Consider the following 19,350-nt stretch of genomic DNA (forward strand, 5'->3'; position numbering starts at 1 on the left):
ATATCTCAATATTAACCCTGAATATTAATGGCCTGAATTCATCAATCAAAAGACATAGACTGGCAGATTGGATTAAAAAGAAAGATCCAACCATATGTTGCCTGCAAGAGACTCACCTCATAGAAAGAGATACCCATAGACTAAAGGTGAAAGGATGGGGAAAAACATACCATGCACATGGACTCAGCAAAAAAGCTGGAGTATCCATCCTCATTTCAGATAATGTGGACTTCAAGCCAATGTTAGTTAGAAGGGATAAAGAAGGACATTTCATACTGCTTAAGGGAAGCATAAATCAGCAAGATATAACAATCATAAACATCTATGCCCCAAACAGTGGCTCATCCATGTATGTTAAACAAATCCTTCTCAATTTTAGAAACCAAATAGACCATAACACAATAATACTAGGTGATTTTAACACGCTTCTCTCACCACTGGACAGATCTTCCAAACAAAAATTGAACAAAGAAACCATAGATCTCAATAACACAATCAATAATTTAGACTTAACAGACATTTATAGAATATACCAGCCAACCAAGAGCGAATACACTTTCTTCTCAGCAGCACATGGATCCCTCTCTAAAATAGACCATATATTATGCCACAAAGCTAATGTCAGCAAATACAAGATGATAGAGACACTACCTTGTTTTCTATCAGATCATAATGGATTGAAGTTAGAAATAAATGAAAGAGTAAAAAACAGAAACTACTCCAACACCTGGAGATTAAAAAATATGCTATTATATGATGAATGGATAACAGAAGATATTAGGAAGGAAATTAAAAAATTCTTAGAGGTAAACGAGAACAAAGAAACATCATATCAAAATCTCTGGGACACTATGAAAGCAGTACTTAGAGGAAGATTTATTTCATGGAGCGCATTTAATAAAAGAAGTAAAACTCAAAAAATAAACGACCTAACACTACAGCTCAAAGCCCTAGAAAAACAAGAACAGACTAACACCAAAAATAGTAGAAGACAGGAAATAGTTAAACTCAGAGCTGAAATCAACGAAATTGAAATAAAAGAAACAATACAAAAAATTGACAAAATAAATAGTTGGTTCTTCAAAAAAATAAACAAAATTGATAAACCTTTAGCCACACTAACAAAGAGAAGAAGAGAAAACCCAAATCACTAAAATTCGGAATGAACAAGGAAATATCACAACAGACACAACTGAAATACAAAACATAATTAGAAGTTATTTTGAAAATCTATACTCCAACAAAATAGAAAATTTCGAAGACATCAACAGGTTTCTAGAGACATATGAATTGCCTAAACTAAACGAGGAGGACATACACAATTTAAATAGACCAATTTCAAGTAATGAAATAGAAGAAGTCATCAAAAGCCTACCAACAAAGAAAAGTCCAGGACCAGATGGGTTCTCAGCCGAGTTCTACAAAACTTTTAAAGAAGAGCTCATTCCAATACTTCTCAAAGTATTCCATAAAATAGAAGAGGAGGGAACCCTCCCAAACTCATTCTATGAAGCGAATATTACCCTGATACCTAAACCAGACAGAGACACATCGAGGAAAGAAAATTTCAGACCAATATCCTTAATGAACATCGACGCAAAAATTCTCAACAAAATTTTAGCAAATTGCATACAAAAACATATTAAAAAGATAGTGCACCATGATCAAGTGGGTTTCAACATCAGGAAATCAATAAATGTAATTCACCATATCAATAGACTTAAAGTCAAGAATCACATGATTATTTCAATAGATGCAGAAAAAGCATTTGATAAAATACAGCACCCCTTCATGCTCAAAACACTAGAAAAAATAGGGATAGTGGGAACATTCCTTAACATTGTAAAGGCCATCTACGCTAAACCCAGGGCTAATATCATTCTAAATGGTGAAAAACTGAAAGCATTCCCTCTAAAAACTGGAACAAGGCAGGGATGCCCTCTTTCACCACTTCCTTTCAATATCGTCCTTGAAACTCTAGCCAGAGCAATTAGACAGACCAAAGAAATTAAAGGGATACGAATAGGCAAAGAAGAACTCAAACTATCCCTATTTGCTGATGATATGATTGTATACTTAGAGGAACCAGGAAATTCCACCAGAAAACTTTTAGATCTCATAAGTGAATTCAGTAAAGTAGCGGGATATAAGATCAATGCACATAAATCTAAGGCATTTTTATATATAAGCGATGAATCTTCAAAAAGAGAAATTAGGAAAACTACCCCTTTCACAATAGCTTCGAAAAAAATAAAATACTTGGGAATCAATCTCACAAAAGAGGTGAAAGACCTCTACAATGAGAACTTCAGACACTAAAGAAAGAAATTAAAGAAAACCTTAGAAGATGGAAAGATCTCCCATGTTCTTGGATAGGAAGAATTAATATTGCCAAAATGGCCATACTACCAAAAGTGCTATACAGATTCAATGCAATTCCAATGAAAATCCCAATGATGTACCTTACAGAAATAGAGCAAGCAATTATGAAATTCATCTGGAAGAATAAAAAACCCAGAATAGCTAAAGCAATCCTTGGCAGAAAGAGTGAAGCAGGGGGTATCGCAATACCAGATCTTCAACTCTACTACAAAGCAATAGTAACAAAAACGGCATGGTATTGGTACCAAAATAGAAAGGTGGATCAATGGTACAGAATAGAGGACACGGACACAAACCCAAATAAATACAATTTTCTCATACTAGACAAAAGGGCCAAAAATATGCAATGGAGAAAAGATAGCCTCTTTGACAAATGGTGCTGGGAGAATTGGAAATCCATATGCAACAGAATGAAACTAAACCCATATCTCTCACCATGCACGAAACTAAACTCAAAATGGATTAAGGATCTCGGAATCACACCAGAGACCTTGCATCTTATAAAAGAAAAAGTAGGTCCAGAGCTTCAACATGTCGGCTTAGGACCAGACTTCCTCAACAGGACTCCCATAGCACAAGAAATAAAAGCAAGAATTAATAACTGGGATAGATTCAAACTAAAAAGCTTTCTCTCAGCAAAGGAAACTATCAGCAATGCGAAGAAAGAGCCTACAGAGTGGGAGAAAATCTTTGCCAATCATACTTCAGATAGAGCACTAATCTCCAGAATCTATAAAGAACTCAAAAAACTCTACACCAAGAATGCAAATAATCCAATCGACAAATGGGCTAAGGAAATGAATAGACACTTCACAGAAGAAGATCTACAAGCAATCAACAAACATATGGAAAAATGTTCAACATCTCTAGTAATAAGAGAAATGCAAATCAAAACCACCCTAAGATTCCATCTCACCCCAATTAGAATGACAATTATCAAGAATACAAGCAACAACAGGTGTTGGTGAGGATGTGAGGAGAAAGGTACACTCATACATTGCTGGTGGGGCTGCAAATTAGTGCAGCCACTCTGGAAAGCAGTATGGAGACTCCTTAGAAAACTTGGAATGGATCCACCATTTGACCCAGCTATCCCACTCCTTGGCCTATACCCAAAGGACTTAAAATCAGCATATTACAGAGATACAGCCACATCAATGTTCATAGTTGCTCAGTTCACAATAGCCAGATTGTGGAACCAACCTAGATGTCCTTCAATTGATGAATGGATAAAGAAAATGTGGTATATATATATACAATGGAATATTACTCAGCCATAAAGAATGATAAAATTATGGCATTTGCAGGCAAATGGATGAAACTGGAGAATATCATGCTAAGTGAGATAAGCCAATCTCAAAAAACCAAAGGTAGAATGATATCGCTAATAAGTGGATGATGACACATAATGGGGGGTGGGAGGGGTTAGTGTTAGGGTTAGAGTTAGGTTTAGGGAGGGGGGCAAGAATGGAGGAAGGAAGGGCTGTATAGATGGAAAGAGGGGTGGGAGGGGTGGGGGGAAGGGAAAAAAATAGCAGAATGAATCAAAGATTACCCTATGTAAATTTGATTACACAAATGGTATGCCTCTACGCCATGTACAAACAGAGAAACAACATGTATCCCATTTGTTTACAATAATAAAAAAATAAAAAATAAAAAAAAAGAAACTGGCAAAAAAAAATAGTATCTAAAAATAATGTAGAACAATTATAATGATAAACTGTAATAAATGTTATGTGAATATGGTCTTTCTCAAAAGATCTTACTGTACCGTTTATATACTCTGCTTTAAGTCCGTTTCTCCTTCCAGATACAATCTCAGACGTTAACTTTTTCTTTCTCTTAAACAAATGATAGTATACTACACCCTTACACATAATTTTTTTTTTAAACTTCATTTGGGATCTTTTTTCCCTGTCAGCACATGTAGAACTTCCTAATTCTTCACTACTATGTATTATTTCATTGTGGTACTACCTGGTGTCGACCACAGGAAACTGAAACTATAGAAAGCAAAACTGAGAATAAGTAGAGTACTTTAATCATTGTTTTAAAGCAAAACAGGACTGAGGATGCAGTCAGTGTTAGGGCTTTTTCTTTCTGCTATTTCTTCTGGCTATTTTAACCAGGTGGAAAGAACTGACTGAGTGCAGATTTAGGGGGGAAAAAAAATTGTACGTCCAGAGTGTGAAAAGGCCTTCCCCAACCCCATGCAGTTAAGGTAGTTACTGGGCAGGTGGAGCTGCATGCTTTGTGTTGGCAGAGAATTAACAAAAAGAGGTATGACCATCGCCTGTGAACCATAATCCTGGGGAGAAAGCGGAGAGGTTTCAGCACACTAAAAAGGAAAGGTGGAGCTGGAGTTGGGGCTCAACAGTAGCACGCTCCTCTAGCATGTGTGAGACACAAGTTTTGATCTCGGCACCACACAAAAAGTAAATAAATAAAACAAAGGTATTGTATCCATCTACAACTAAAATATTTTTTTAAAAAGGAGAAGGTAGCTGCTTGGGAGGCAAAAGTAGAAGGGTCACTTGATTCCAGGAGTTCAAGGTCAGCCTGGGCAACATAGTGAGACCCAATCTTTATAATTAGAAAAAAATGGAAAAGGGATAGATTCTGTGATCCTAGTCCATAATGAAATAATACATAGCAGTGAAGAATTAGGAAGTTCTACATGTGCTGACAGGGAACAAAGATCCCAAATGAAATTTTAAAAAAAATTGTGCGTAAGGGTGTAGTATGCTATAATTTGTTTAAGAGAAAGAAAAAGTTAACATCTGAGGTTGTATCTGGAAGGAGAAACAGACTCAAAGCAGAGGTGGCCTCTGGGGAGGAAATGGGAGGACACGGAAAGAACAGGGTAGAAAAACAGATTTTCTTTTCCATGAATTTTGTACCTTTTGCATTCTGTACCATATATATAAAACTCTGTATGGTCTTCATATACACACATGCAGATACATATATGCAAGAGTGGGGGTCACTTGTATGAAGCCATGAGTAGCATTTTTTCTGATCCCCTTTTTATAAGAACCCTACATCCTCCTCCAGGTACTAGCTATTCTGCTGCCTACCCACTTCCACCCCTTGATTTTCCACAGTATCCTAATTTTTCTTCTCCACTTTACTCCATCCCTTTAGCCTCCCCTACTCCTGCTAAGCGCCCCTGCAGTGAAAAATATCTGTTCCATGTTGCATTCCTTCAGAATCCTGCAGAAGTAATCAATTAACCCTAGTTAAATTTTCCCCTCTCGGATAGATCCACCTAAAATGAACTTCATCCCAGAGGTGACAGTGAGGATTTGGAGGGCAAGTGAGAACACCATGCCTGAGACTTGAGAGACCTGAGTCTCATTTAGGTTCTGTGACTTGGAGCAAATGGTTTTACTTTTCTGGGTCTCAACTTCTTTAACTGAAAAAGAGGGCTGCAAGATGTGATCTGCCACTGAGGCTCTTTTCACATCTAACATCCCCCAAATCCCACCATGCACTGCACTTCTCTGATTCCCATCGCCCTCTAAATTGCTGGTGTGTGTTGCATGTGTTGAACGGCACCATCCAAGTGCATGCCACATAGATCATTTTAAATAGAGTAGGAACCTCAGTTTAAAAAATACAAAGAAACAGATGAAATTAGTTTTAACAGATTTTATTTAACCCAATATATCCAAAAACTATCATTTAAACATGCAATCAACATTAAAAAATCAGTTTCCTTTTTTTTTTTTTTTTTAATTTGGTCTTCAACAACCAGTATGTATTTTACAATTACAAAACTTCTCAATTTGGACTAGCCATATTTCAAATGCTCAAAAGCTATATTTGACTGATGGCCAAAGTACTGAACACTGCAGGTTTAGAAAGTCTGACAAGAAAGCCCTCTCTTCACTTTGACATCATTAAGTCCAGAAATGAGCACAGCCTACATCCATAGATAAGGTGAGGTCACAGGAGCAGGATGAGTTCTGAGTTCCTCACCTGGTAGCTGTGGCTAGGTACCAGAGAGCACTGTAGAATTCAGGACAAACAACAGAGATCCTAAAGGCCTGAAAGCTGAATGACACTGGGGAGCTTGAGGGAGAACAAAAAAAATGAGTTGTACATAATCAAGTCTTTATGTTCAGGTTTTTCACAACACAAAACAGCACAAATTCACCAAAAGCATGTAGCCCTTTTATGTCACTTACATTGATCCACTTATTAAACCCTCTGAGCACCTTCTCATTTCTAGGTTCCCCACTGGGCCCTGGGATACAGCTGGACCTGGTAACTGCAACCACTCACAAGAGCTCCTCCCTGGGGCAGTATGTGCTAAGTGCTTCCTTATGAATAACCTCTTTACTCATCCAAAAGTCCTTGTGAGGTAAGAATTTAAGAGATGAGAACCTGAGGTTGAGAAACATTAGATTACATAAAGGATCAGAGTCCTACTCTTAAAAACCACCACAGCCACACTACCAGCCTCAAACAGCTCAGAGCACTCGAGGCAATGAGGAATTATGCAACAATAAGGTCACAAGGGATAAGAAACAAGGAAAAAAAAAAAAGAAAGAAAGAAAAGAAACAAGACCTGGAAGCAGGAGGGCTTGGGGAAGGATTCCCAGAGGCTCCCTGGAACAAGTCTAGAAGGTTGAGGAGCTCTCCAGAGCAAGAACAGGGCCTTCCAGCAGAGCATCAACCTACAGCAGAAAGGCCTACAGAAAACCTGATTGCCTGGTGGTTAGAAGCAGAATGTCTAAGGAATAGAGTTCCCACAGAAAAGTGGAAGTATTTCACCAAAACCTATACCTAATGGGTCTTAACTAACATGAAGAATCTGTATTTTATCCTGGTGATCATGGAAACCACTAAAGAATTTTCTCTAGGCTTGTATATAGGACAGATTTTCTTTTCTTTTTTCAGATTTTCATTTTTAAAAAATCATTCTAAGCCAGGTACATAAGTCCCAGCTACTAGGGAGACTGAGGCAGGAGGATCACTTGAACCCAGGAGTTTGAGGCCAGCCTGGGCAAACCAGCAAGACCCCCATCTCAAAAAAATTTATTCTACAGGAGGGAATCTCAAAATTTGCCTGATTCCCTTTGTCTCCCTGGGGTTCTAAACTCAATTTAAAGGATATTATAAAAAGCATAGATTTGTTTCCTGCAAAGAGTTGGACCATGTCCTAGGGTTTTAGATTTAATTCTAAGGGTCTATGACTTTTTCTTTCTCTAAAGAGAAGTTAACTCACAAACCCTGAAAATGAACCAACACAAAGCTAATAAGTACCTCCTGTATTCTTGGCATCAAAGTTGACAGGGGTTCCAGTATGGGTAGCTTGCTTGGCCTTCAATGAAGAGGCCAGCCCTGGCAGGAAGCTTTCATGATTCTGACACAGTAGTACTCTACATTTACTTACAAAGAAACATGAGAAAAAAACCCACTCAAATGTTTCAACTCCTCAATGCCAATGCCAAGGCTTCCTTCCCTAAAGCCTATTATTCACTGCCTTCAAAGACCACATCTTACCTCAGCCCAGCCCCCACGCATCTTTTCCAGCTCACCTGATTACCCAGTTCCATTTTCAGCTCATCAGCCTCTGAGGCTGGCCTACTTTCAAGTCTACACGAGCAGAAAAATTTGGGCATTATACAAACAACAGAATATAATTAGGATAACAGGGCATGCGGGGGAGGACTTGCCACAGCGTGTACCAAAGACACAAGGATACAGACAAAAACTAGATAAGTAACTATGGGGCAGTCTTCAGGGAAGGAGAGAGAGTGGCAGGCAGAAAGAGTAGGCAAGGACACTGAGTGTAACTGAGCAGGGCTTGACCACTAACATGCTGGATAAGTGAGCTGAAGACCAAGAGGCACCAAGCAAGATCACTTTACCCAGCGATAAAGGCTGAGCAAGCTCACTTTGCTTTCAGTGGTCACCTGGGTAGTTCCGAAAGCCCCACCCAATTCCAAGCAGCGAGAGGCCTCAAGCAGCAGGAAGCCTTCATACCCACTGCAGGACCAGGGGAACAGTGACTTGATATGTAATTATAACAGGTCTATGGAGAGAAACAGGAGAAAAGAGGGAGGCTCTCGCTGATCTCACTTTAATTACAGTGCTGTCCTATAAGAAGATTTTCAGAAACAAGGTTTACAAGGAAGTGAAAGGTCAAGGGTCACTCCACTAGGACATTTCTTAACCTTTGGCTCCATCAACACCCTGACCTGGAAAGTCACCCTGTGTCTTTGCCAAGAAAAATGGAATGTTTCAGGGATACATTCCCCATCCCCAAACCCCTCCCTTCCAAGGGGCCTGAGTGCAGAGTGCAGAGAAGTGGGTGCTTAGAGGGCATAACAGCAGCTAGACACAGTTCACTCATCCAGAATGTTCCCCCTGGAATGAGGTTGGCCCCACTCCAACAGAGGTCTGGCTGGCACCATGGAAAAGACTATTCTCCTTCTGCTGTGGCAGAGGTGGAAAATGAGAGGCTAAGGTGCATGTGGAAGACTACTCAGTCATGGAGGGGGAGCTGGTAGAGGCGAGCAAACATGGCTTTCCGGATCCGGTGGAAGAGCTGAGCCAGCTGGTAGAGGAAGGGCAGGGAAGAAGGAGATGCTGCAGGAAGAGGAAAGACCATGTAAATGTCCCTTCTCTCACACCTGTTTTCACTCCACCCATTACTTGGCCCTCAGGAGCTCTGCCATCTGGGGGTGCACATTTGGCACTTCATGTTATTTGCATCTTCCTCAATAATAAGGAATCTCACTTTCTCTGGTATATGTTTTCTTCCACTTGAATTACAATGACCTTAAATTTGCTAAGAAAAAGACCCAGATTTAATCTAACTTTTTAATATTAAAAAAAAAAAACTGGTTAATAGTGGCTGTCTTTGGGAAGAATAATTTTGAGATAACCTTTCACTACATTTGGTACCTCTCTGTATCTTTTAAATTTGGAGCTATATGATAATTTACTATATACAGTATAATTTACAATTATACTGAAAATAAAATAAACTAAAATCTATCAGGTTTTTGTTTTCCTTGTTTGAATTACTGATTTAACAGGGAATATACATTTCTTTCTTTGAAAGAAAACAGTGTGAGGCTGAGGTAGGAGGATCACTTGAGTCCAGGGATTCAAGGCCAGCTTAGGCAACATGGTAAGACTACATCTGAAAACAAAACAAAATAAAACAAGAAAAGAGAAAGGAAAAGAATTGTTTGGTGCTGGGGACAGAACCCAGAACTCCAACCACTCTGAGCACATGCTCTACCACTGAACTTTACCCTTCATTCTTAAAAAATGCTTTTTTGCTTTTTTTTTTAAAGCTACTGACAGTCAACCATTCTTATATCCTTTCTAGCAGTTCTAACTGTAGTCCACTTGCAGGTCCTCTTCTCCTTTTGGCCAAGGAACTTCTGAAGAAGTACTGAGCAGCCCTGGAAACAGCAAGTTCAAATGGCCTGATCGTCCCCATTCAAATCAGCATTTATGAGACTAAAGGGCTTAGAGAAAGCATAAAGAATTTCTAAGTTTTTATGAAGTCTCTGGAACAAAGCAGAAAGCCAAAGGGTAAGACAATAGGAAAGAACACAGATTAGCCTTAGCTTTTTGTGTGTGGGTGTTTGTGGTGCCAGGGATTAAATCCAGGGCCTTGCACAAGCTAGGCAAGTGCTCCATCACCAATCTACATCCCCAGTCCTATCCTTACCATTTCTGAGAGCTACCTAGTGACTTTTTGTATAGCAAATAGAGCTTTCTGGAGGAAATTTCTACTCAGAATCCACCAAAAGAGTTAAAGGAACAACTTGAGCTATGTAAATTAAAAAAGAAAAAAAACTGGGTGAATAAGGGAATGAGAAAAGGGGAAAATAGGGAAGATCTAAATATTAAGTCAAGAAGTGGCAGCTTTAAACTTAAAAAACTTTACACCCAAAATACAAAAAACCTAATCAACAAAAGGGCTAAGGAACTGGGCAGACACTTCACAGAAGATACACAGGTGATCAACAAATACATGAAAAAGTGCTCATCAGCTACAGTAACTAGAGAAATGCACATTAAAACCACCCTAAGATTTCATATAACTCTAATTAGAATGGCTATTATCAAGAACACAAGTAATAATAAGTGTTGGCATGGATGTGGGGAAAAAGGCACACTCATACATTGCTGGTGGAATTGTAAATTGGTACAACCAATTTACAATTGGTATGGAGATTCCTCATAAAACTTGGAATGGACCCACCATTTGACCCAGCTATCCCACTCCTCAGTTTATACCCAAAGGACTTAAAATCAACATACTACAGTGATCCAGCCACATCAGTGTTCATAGCAGCTCAATTCACAATAGCTAGATTGTGGAACCAACTGAGATGCCCTTCAGCTGATGAATGGATAAAGAAACTGTGGTATATATGCACAATGGAATATTACTCCACCATAAAGAAGAATAAAATTATGGCATTTGCTGGTAAATGGATGGAGTTGGAAAATATCATGCTAAGTGAAACAAGTCAAGCCCAAAAAACCAAAGGCCAAATGTTTTCTCTGATAAGTGGATGATGATATATAATGAGAGGGGGTAGCAGGGGGAAAAGAAGAATGAAGGAACTTTAGATGGCATAGAGGAAAAAGGGGTGGGAGGGGGTTGGGGATGGAAAGATAGTAGAATTAAACCAACAGTATTACCATATGTATATTTATGATTATGTGAATAGTGTGAAGCTACATCGTGTACAACCACAGAAATGAAAAGTTGTACCCCATTTGTGTATAATTAATCAAAATGCAGACTGTAAAAATTTTTAAAAATTTAATTATAAAAAAAAAGTGGCAGCTTTAAAAACAAATTGTAGGGGCTGGGGTTGTAGTTCAGTGGTAGAGTTCTACCTAGCATGTGTGAGGGACCGGGTTGGATCCTTAGCACCACATAAAAATAAACAAATAAAATAAAGGCATTCTGTCCATCTACAACTACAAAAATAAAAAAATTTTTTTTTTAAATTGCGTGAGTTACTTTAACTCTGGTTCTTGTTTCTTGACCAAAAACTGAAAGAAAATTAAGGAACCAGCATAAGGGTTTCTGGCTTTCCCTCCAGTCTGAAAGTCATATAATTCTAAGTCTGAATTAATAAACAGAGTGGAAATTAGATCATAACTCACAGAAAGTAACAAAAAAAATCTAAAAGAGTGTTCGCCTAACCTTATTCTACTGTTTACACATCTCAACAGTTAATTCAGGAAAAAACCAACAGTATTCCCAAGTATCACTTAGGGGAGCTCATTTCTATTTTATAGCAAGACAGAAAACAGAATCATCATCAAAATGTTCAATGCTTACCAATTATGGGAGTTTCTATATTGGAATATTATTTAGTTATTTAAAGTCATGTTTTTAAGAATATTTATGTTATATAAAACTGCCTATCATACCACCATATCCATACTCATACAAAAAGACTACAAATTTAACCATTGCAGTAGCAGGAATAGCTGATTTTCTTCTTTGCTTCTCTTCTCCCTCTCTTCCTCCTCCCCCTCCCTCTTCTTCTTCCTCTTTTTTTTTCTTCCTCTTCTTCCTCCTCTTCCTCACCTTCCTTTTCTCTATTTCCACTCCTCTCCCCTCTTTGGCAGTACTGGGTATTAAACCTTGGAACACTCTATAACTGAGCTATAGCTCCAGGCCTTTTCTTTAAATTTTGAGGCAGGGTCTAAGTTGCTGAGGCTGATTTGGAATTGGTGATCCTCTTGCCTCAGCTCCTAAGTAACTGGGATTACAGACATGCACCACTGTGCCTGTCTCCACATTTTCTAAAATGTAGAAGTATTTCACTTACAATTTAATGTTTTGTAACATTAACACTTAAACATTACACTTAGATCAATGCTTTTAGATATGGTGATGAAGGGTTTTTTATTGTTTTGTTTTTAATTCTGAGGTTCTAGTCAGAGTTCACCCCTAAATAAAGCAGACTCCTACATGACTCCATCAGTATTCAGAAGCACACTCAAAGAGCAAAGTGGACTTTCTCCAAACTGCTCCCAGAGACTCTAGGGCTATTCTTCCCTTTCAGGTAGGGCTGACTTCTGTTTAAATCCTCATTGTGGCAGAGGGCTTAGGGAGCAATGTTGCAGTCTGTGGTTCCATCCCCAGCAGGGCTCTGATAGGAGTACAGAAAAGCACCTGTTCCCACAGGCCCAGCCACTGTCAAGGACCCCTTCCCCAGAAAGGAGTGAGTAGAAGTTTCTGTCACTCACCTGGATCAATCCTTACCACTAAGAGACAGAGGATCAAGGTGGCAAGGAGGCTCCTCTTGAAGGACAGAGAAAGGAAGTGGCTCACAGCACAGTCCCAAAGTCGACGAAGCAGCATCAGTAGTGACAGGAACTTGTGGGAAAATGAGCCTGGTCAGGGGACAGAGTGTAACTTCAGGGTAAGTCAGGAGAATAGGCTTCCCTGGCCTTGAGTTCTAAGCTAAATTATAAGAGTTGAGCAAAAAAGTAATAAAGATGATTTTCTCATTTACCTCATGAAGTTATTCAAAAGTAAATTCCAAAAGTTTCAAAATTGTTTTGAGGACAGACTACATCGTCAACTGCAATGTGCTGATAGCACCTACTTAGCTGGGTAAGTCCAGCATATTTGGTGTCTCTTTTAATTGTCTCATTATTTTATAGCCTTATTTATATCCCGGCCTATGACATATACATAGAGTAACACAGAGCCATAGTTCTGACTGCCACATTAATACAGGGAAGTGAAAGGCACTTAATACATATACTGAAGAATTCAAGAGTCAGACTGTGAATAAACACGAACACTACCAGTCCAAGAGCAAGTGGTACCAATCCTGACAAAGAACCTGGACTTGCCATGAAACACCTCCTCTCACCCTCTCCCTCTTAGGAGGTGCAGGGCAGAGAGCCAAGACAGCCATAGATGATCCTTGAAGCCAGCAACCTGCTTCCAAAGAAGTGATTCTATCTCAACAGGTTCATGCTTTTAAGCACAAAGAGAAAAATACTTTTGAGAACAGGATTATAGTCTCCTAATTAAACTAAGGACCTTTTTATAACTAAAAAAACAAAACAAAACAAAACAGCAATAGTTCTATTCTATATTCCACCAAGAGAAAAATGAGGATCAGTGAGTAAAGACTACCAGGTGAAAATTTTAAATTTAGCATAATCAAGAACTTTTCTACAGAACTGTCTAGAGATGGAATGTGCTGTTTCAGGAGACAATGAGTTTTCTATCTTTACAAGTATTTACAAATAAACTCGAGGAGATAAAGGAGATAAAGGATTTAGGGGTCAGGAGCAGGGTCTGGAGTACAGGGTCTTTAAATTCTCTTTTAACAAAACAATCCCCATACCCACCTTTGTGTAGGTGACCCTAGCATGATGTTAGCTAGAAGCCATTGTGTAAAACTGCATGCTAATGAGTAAGTTAGACTTCAACTGAAAAAAGAAAAACAAACAAACAAACAAACAAAAACCCACCCAAAAGCTCTAGTTAAGTGAAGGCAGACAGGAGTTTGGGTAGGAGCCCAAAGCTAAAAAATAAGTCATAATTATTTCATAATTCAAGCTACCAAATTATGATGTTAAGTTTCTCAGCTATCCTGAGTATATCTGTTATGTGTGTTGGGGCCAGCAATAAAGGAGTGACATCCTACCAGGCTAGTATGGTGGAAGCAGGAGACCTAGTGAGAGGATCTCAAGGAGATGATGACTGATCGACCTTCCAAGGAAGGTGACCTTCAGGAGACCAGAGTTACAATTCAGAGACCCAGATGGAGAATCCTATATGGAGATTCTCATTTCATTGCAAATTTCAGGTCTGGTTGGCTTTTTTAGGCATCTCAATGGGTTTTCTATTCTGTGATCCAAGAGTTTTTCATACAAAGACTTGCTCCCAAGGTCTTAGGAAAGCCATGAAGGACCTAAGATGGACGCAAAGTCTGCAACTTCACTCTATAGAGACCAAAGGTACAATCCTACCTTCCTGGTTTAGTTTTGGGGCCTCCTGTGAGCCTGAGCATTCCTGTTTCCGCTGTTGCCTCACTGTACGAATAGCCTGGAGCACTTCTAGTCGCTGGTCCTCACCAAAGGCTGCAGAGCCCACCACAAGCTCTTCAGCCTCCAACAAGCGGCCCAGAGGCAGTAGCACCCGCTGTATGTGAAGTTCACACAAAGCTCCATATTCTGTAAGGTTCTGGTTGTCTGGGTCTTGAAGCCAGGCACTGACCACATCCAGTACTGCTCCAGGCTCTTGCATTTTGCTGTATAAAAGAATGCTGCATCCCCAAATAATGCAATTCCCAAAAAAAGTAGAGTCAGTGCTCCAAGGTTGGTTATTTCTCATAATCTCTATGCTTCTCCTATCCAACCCCTCCCATGTCCTCCAGTCATTCCTTATGGAATGCTGATGTTGTTAAACAATCAGGACTTCCTAGGAAGTGGCAAGCAGCTCTCTCAGTTCTACTTGTCATTACACTTCATTCCTATTCCCTGTCCCCTCTCTTCTTCTTTTCCTCTATTCCAGTCCTAAAATCCCCCTTCTTCGTTCTTTACTGCTGTTTTGAAGTCTGACAAAAGCAGGGAGAATTAACTCTGGAGGGAAAAGGTTAGGGAAGGGGAAAGAGGAAATATTAGATCCTGATTCAGGAGAGAAGAGGAAAATTCCCTTGTTCTTATACTGATCTAGTGTCAGCAAAAAGGACCTACCACAGCTCCAGGACTTTCGGGGGTAGCTTTTCAGGGACCTGGTAATATTGAAGGACCCAGGAGAGAACTTCCTGCCACCGATCCATTTCTGCCAGGGCCTGGATCCCCACAATACACAGGGAGCATTTCACCTCCAAGTAGCTGTCAGCAGAAAGACCAATTCCGTTTTAGAAGTGGTTCCCCTTCAATTCCACTTCCACCTCCACCCTGGGACTATTTTCCAGCTCCCACCTTGGCAGCCATTACATATCCTGTCCCAATTATTCAGTGAAGACTCACAATTGGTCTCATGGGTGGTCCTCCCCACCCCCCAAACTTCTTAGAGGGAAATCATTGTTGCTCAACATGCATCTTTGTATGGAGGTGAAATCAAGTTTGAATGAACAGAAAAGGTAATCCTGAGGTGAAAATACCAAGGTTCAGTACAGACACTTTTGAGAACTAGACACTTCTGAGAACTAGAAATAAGTGTATGCTTAATGAAGAAATGGGCTTGGAGCATGGCTTCTGGCTACTTATAGATTTAGGAACTCCACAACTGGACTTTGAGAATTACCTAGTAAAGTTTTTCCACTGTCCAGAAGCAAAATCTTCCACATTAAATACAACAAACCCTCCAGCTTTCTAAAAGCACAACCGGTGTTTCCTAGTTCATCCTTTTCTGCAGTCAGCTTTGACTATTTTACCCACCAATTTCCTAGTGTGCCCTAACCCAATTTTACAATCCACTGAGAAATGGTGCCCTCAACTGCCAGAGTAGGCTGGTGGAATTAGAAAGAGCAATGCAGAACCAAGGTTTTTCTCCAGATTATTTCTTTATTCCAATCCTTCAACAGGACCAAAACACTACTCCTGCTTTGACCCCCACTCCCATTTCCAAGATCAGCCAAGGTCTGGGCTGAACAGTTGTGGGCTGGGAGTACCTAAGGAAGGATTTCCACTACCTGCTTACCGAATCAGCTTACTATTGAACACCTGACACACATTCAAGCTCCCCACCATGCCATTCTACACTAGAACCAGAAGCAAGGGTCCCACTAGATTCGGTTACATGACCGCATCTTCATTGTACAGTGCCTCAGTTTCTTCCTGTGTAGCAAGGGCCCAAGATGCGCAGTCTCCCACAAAGGACCCACTAAGGAAAGTCAGATGTAAGGCTCCTTGTGCGCAATTTGGGAAAAGAAAACACACACACACAAACAAATTCTGCAACTTTTGAGTCCCTCCCCAAGAGCACCCGGAAAAGAATCAAGCCCTGCACGTACGTGCCCGCGGGCTCTTCGGTCAGAGAGTCGTTGGCCAGGCTCTGCCAGGCCCGCTCGCAGGTCTCCAGCGCCGCGCGGAAGTCCAGGTGCACCACCAGGAGGTCGGCCGCCTCCTCCAGCAGATGCACCGCGGGAGACGCTACCCGCACCACGCGCACCGGCTCGCTGCTCCTCAAGGGGCCCCCAAGCCCCTTAAGAGGGGCTGCAGAGGTCGAGGCGTCGCTCTTCATCACCAACCTGGGCTCAGAGCCCGTTTTCTCAACCGTCAGAAGGGCCGCTTCTCCTGATATTCCGCGATATCCTGAGTCTGCATGGAAAAGGAGGGGAAAGTCTTCCTACCCTTCCCCACAACCCATCCCGAGGTCGATTCTGGAGAAGGAAGTGGTGCGGGGCGGGGCGGGGCGGGGGGACGTATCTAAGACAAAAGCTCGCCAAAAGCCTGGCATTCGGGGAACCAGTCTACACGTCGGATTTGCAGAATTGCTGCATCCATTGGAATACCTGGCCCTAGTTTCTCCCGCGCCACGACCTGTGCCCGAGACACCTTAACTCTGATCAGCTCTCCTGGCAAACAGAACCCAGCTGCAGCGGGGCGCAGGCAGTGGGGGCGGACATCTTTGGCGGTTCGGCTGACGTGCGCCAGTTCCGGACTCTGGGACGCTGGGAGTTGTAGTCTTCTGCGCTCGACTGACCCACCTTGCATAAACGGAGATGGTACTACAACCCCCAACATGCCGCGCACCAGCTGTCACCGTCCTGGGAGAAAACATCAGCGCAGAGGCTTTGGGATCGAGAAACAGGGGCAAATGGACTGTTAGCAAAACCACAGCTGTCTTGGGAGGTACCCTCGCTAGCCAGTTTCGTCAGAGGCTGGACGGAAGAAATTCCATTAACTGAGATGGAGCCACGTGCACGCTTCTAATTCTTGAGTTTCTGCGGGTGTGGCAATTAGAACTTCTGGAAGGAAGACTAGAAAAGTCACTGAAAGAAAACAGCAAACCTGTCCGCTTTTTCAGAATATTTTCAGCCTTCTCAAACCTAGCTCACAATTCGTTCAATGCTTGAAGGGCCTGACGTTGTATGACGCATTTTGTGTGCAATCGTTTAATTCTTCCCTCCCCTTTTTACAGTTGAGGACATGGACCCTATTTAAATAATTTGCTGAAGGTCACACACCTAGGAAGTGACAGAAATACTGTCAAAGTAAGCAACTTTTTGGTGCAATTGCATGTGTTCTGCTTCAGAAGCAGAACTGAGTCTATGCTTTCTATTCAGGGGATGCACAGTCATCACACAAACAAGTAGATAAATTCCTTGAACCCTCATTGTCTACATAATATAAATATATGGTGAAAAACAAAATCATGCAGCGTGTAATGAAATTTATGATAAAATGCTAGGACTAGAGGAGGTATTTGATAAATTGTAGCTATAAAATCTACATAATCCTGAACAGATACACAAATTACTTCTATTATTATAGCATGTGTTTCACCCAGGCTTTGTCAAACTTCCCACATTTATACTGCAGCCTCTTGACTTCCATTTCTCCCCAGTTCTCTACCTTCTGAACTCTATCCAAAGCATTCCTAGAATTATTTGCTCCTCTCATGATTAGGTTAGACAGGCCAGGCACAAGGATAAGTGCTTGCTCATGTCATGTATTTCCTTCCCTTGTCACCAAGTATAGACTTAACCATCTTCTGGGCTTACAGTTCTCTGTAAAAAGCTGATGCAAAAACATCAAGTCCATAAGACTCAGGAAAAAGAAGTGTGGACACTGTGACCATATAAGGTGCCAGGACATCATTTATCCCACAAATATTTTCTGAATACCTACTAGATGGCAGGCACTGTTCTAGGCCCTAAGGATCCCACAGTGAACAAAAGAAACGCAAAATGTCTGTTTTCCTGAACTTACATCATCATGGAAGAAAAGAGACAAAAATAAAGCAAATGGGGTTGAGCGTATAGCTCAGTGATAGAGCACTCGTTCAGCTTAGCATGTGCAAGGGCCTGGGTACCATCCCCAGCACAATAAGGAGAAATAAATGAAATAGACAAGAGAGACTAGGAGTGACAACAGTGGGGAGGTAAAATTGGTATCTGCATTTAATTTTATTTTCTAATAGTAAATTCAGGTGTAAGGACACAACAGAAGGAAAATATGACCCTTGAGCTTAGCACTAGCCCCTATCATTGGAGTCACTGTTCACTTTGGAACACTGTCCTAGGGCCAACAAATTCTGTGTTTTTGTGAGAAATCCTTCTTTTTTGCCAGGCAATATTCATTCCCCCACAGCAAAATCTGGAGAAAAAGCAGAGATCCTTAGGAAGTGTGAGTAGCTCTAAGACTGAGCATGCCAAAATGTTTGATCAGTTCTACCTCAGATTTGACATTAAATGATGAAGACTGTAGTAATAACATAATTATTAGGTTGGAACTGCAAAAAACAAAAACAAATCCCCACACTCACACACCAAACCAGAACCATTTCTCAGAACTGAGTTCAGAAATCTGCCAGGCAAAAACAGGAAAGCAGAAAGAGCAGCAGAAAATACACCTGTGTGGGCTGAGGCAAGGTGAGGCTGATGCAACCTCCTCTTCCAGGCATACCGTCTTTAAAAGACTGCTGCCAAAAAAAAAAAAAAAAAAAAAGACTGCTACCTAGAAAAATTCTTCCTTCATCTCTAGCGAATTTCTTGGTGTTCCAAATTTATCCAAGAGATGGCAGCACAGTCTTAAAAGAAGCAGATTTGCCAAAAACAATTTTGTCGGTTTAGTGGTGAGTAAACCAGAATGAGGTCAAGACATTTAAAGGAGAATGGGGAGTACTCAAAATCATATAAAAATAAGATTGTGTTCCATTTGTGTGTTACACCTGATTTTCAACTACATATACAGGGCTTCACAGTAGTTTATATGAAACCGTCTGACCTTTGCAGTTATGCCCACAAATTGATTCCTCAACACACA

The 19,350-nt window shown here is 40.7% G+C and overlaps 1 protein-coding gene across 1 annotated transcript; it reads right to left on the minus strand.

Moving 5' to 3' along the window:
• Nucleotides 1-6,087: 6,087 nt before the first annotated feature.
• On the minus strand, nt 6,088-17,016 carry Pex26 (peroxisomal biogenesis factor 26). Its single transcript, XM_047551008.1, has 6 exons — nt 16,875-17,016; nt 16,374-16,680; nt 15,109-15,249; nt 14,383-14,678; nt 12,637-12,783; nt 6,088-8,985 (listed from the first exon to the last, which is right to left on the minus strand). Exons 2-6 carry the CDS (start codon nt 16,601-16,603, stop codon nt 8,882-8,884), a joined length of 918 nt encoding a protein of 305 aa, XP_047406964.1. The 5' UTR covers nt 16,604-16,680; nt 16,875-17,016; the 3' UTR covers nt 6,088-8,881.
• Nucleotides 17,017-19,350: the final 2,334 nt, after the last annotated feature.

This window comes from Sciurus carolinensis, chromosome 4 (genome assembly GCF_902686445.1).
Source record: "Sciurus carolinensis chromosome 4, mSciCar1.2, whole genome shotgun sequence".
In the NCBI taxonomy this organism is placed as follows: Eukaryota; Metazoa; Chordata; class Mammalia; order Rodentia; family Sciuridae; genus Sciurus; species Sciurus carolinensis.

Excerpts from the sequence above, each read along its gene's own strand:
- Pex26 (XM_047551008.1), bottom strand. The coding sequence starts at position 16,603 with ATGAAGAGCGACGCCTCGACCTCTGCAGCCCCTCTTAAGGGGCTTGGG. Across the intron at positions 14,679-15,108 it reads CCGAAAGTCCTGGAGCTGTG|CATTCTTTTATACAGCAAAA; the intron begins GTAGGTCCTTTT and ends TTGGGGATGCAG. Across the intron at positions 12,784-14,382 it reads CCCAAAACTAAACCAGGAAG|GCTCATTTTCCCACAAGTTC; the intron begins GTAGGATTGTAC and ends TCCCCTGACCAG.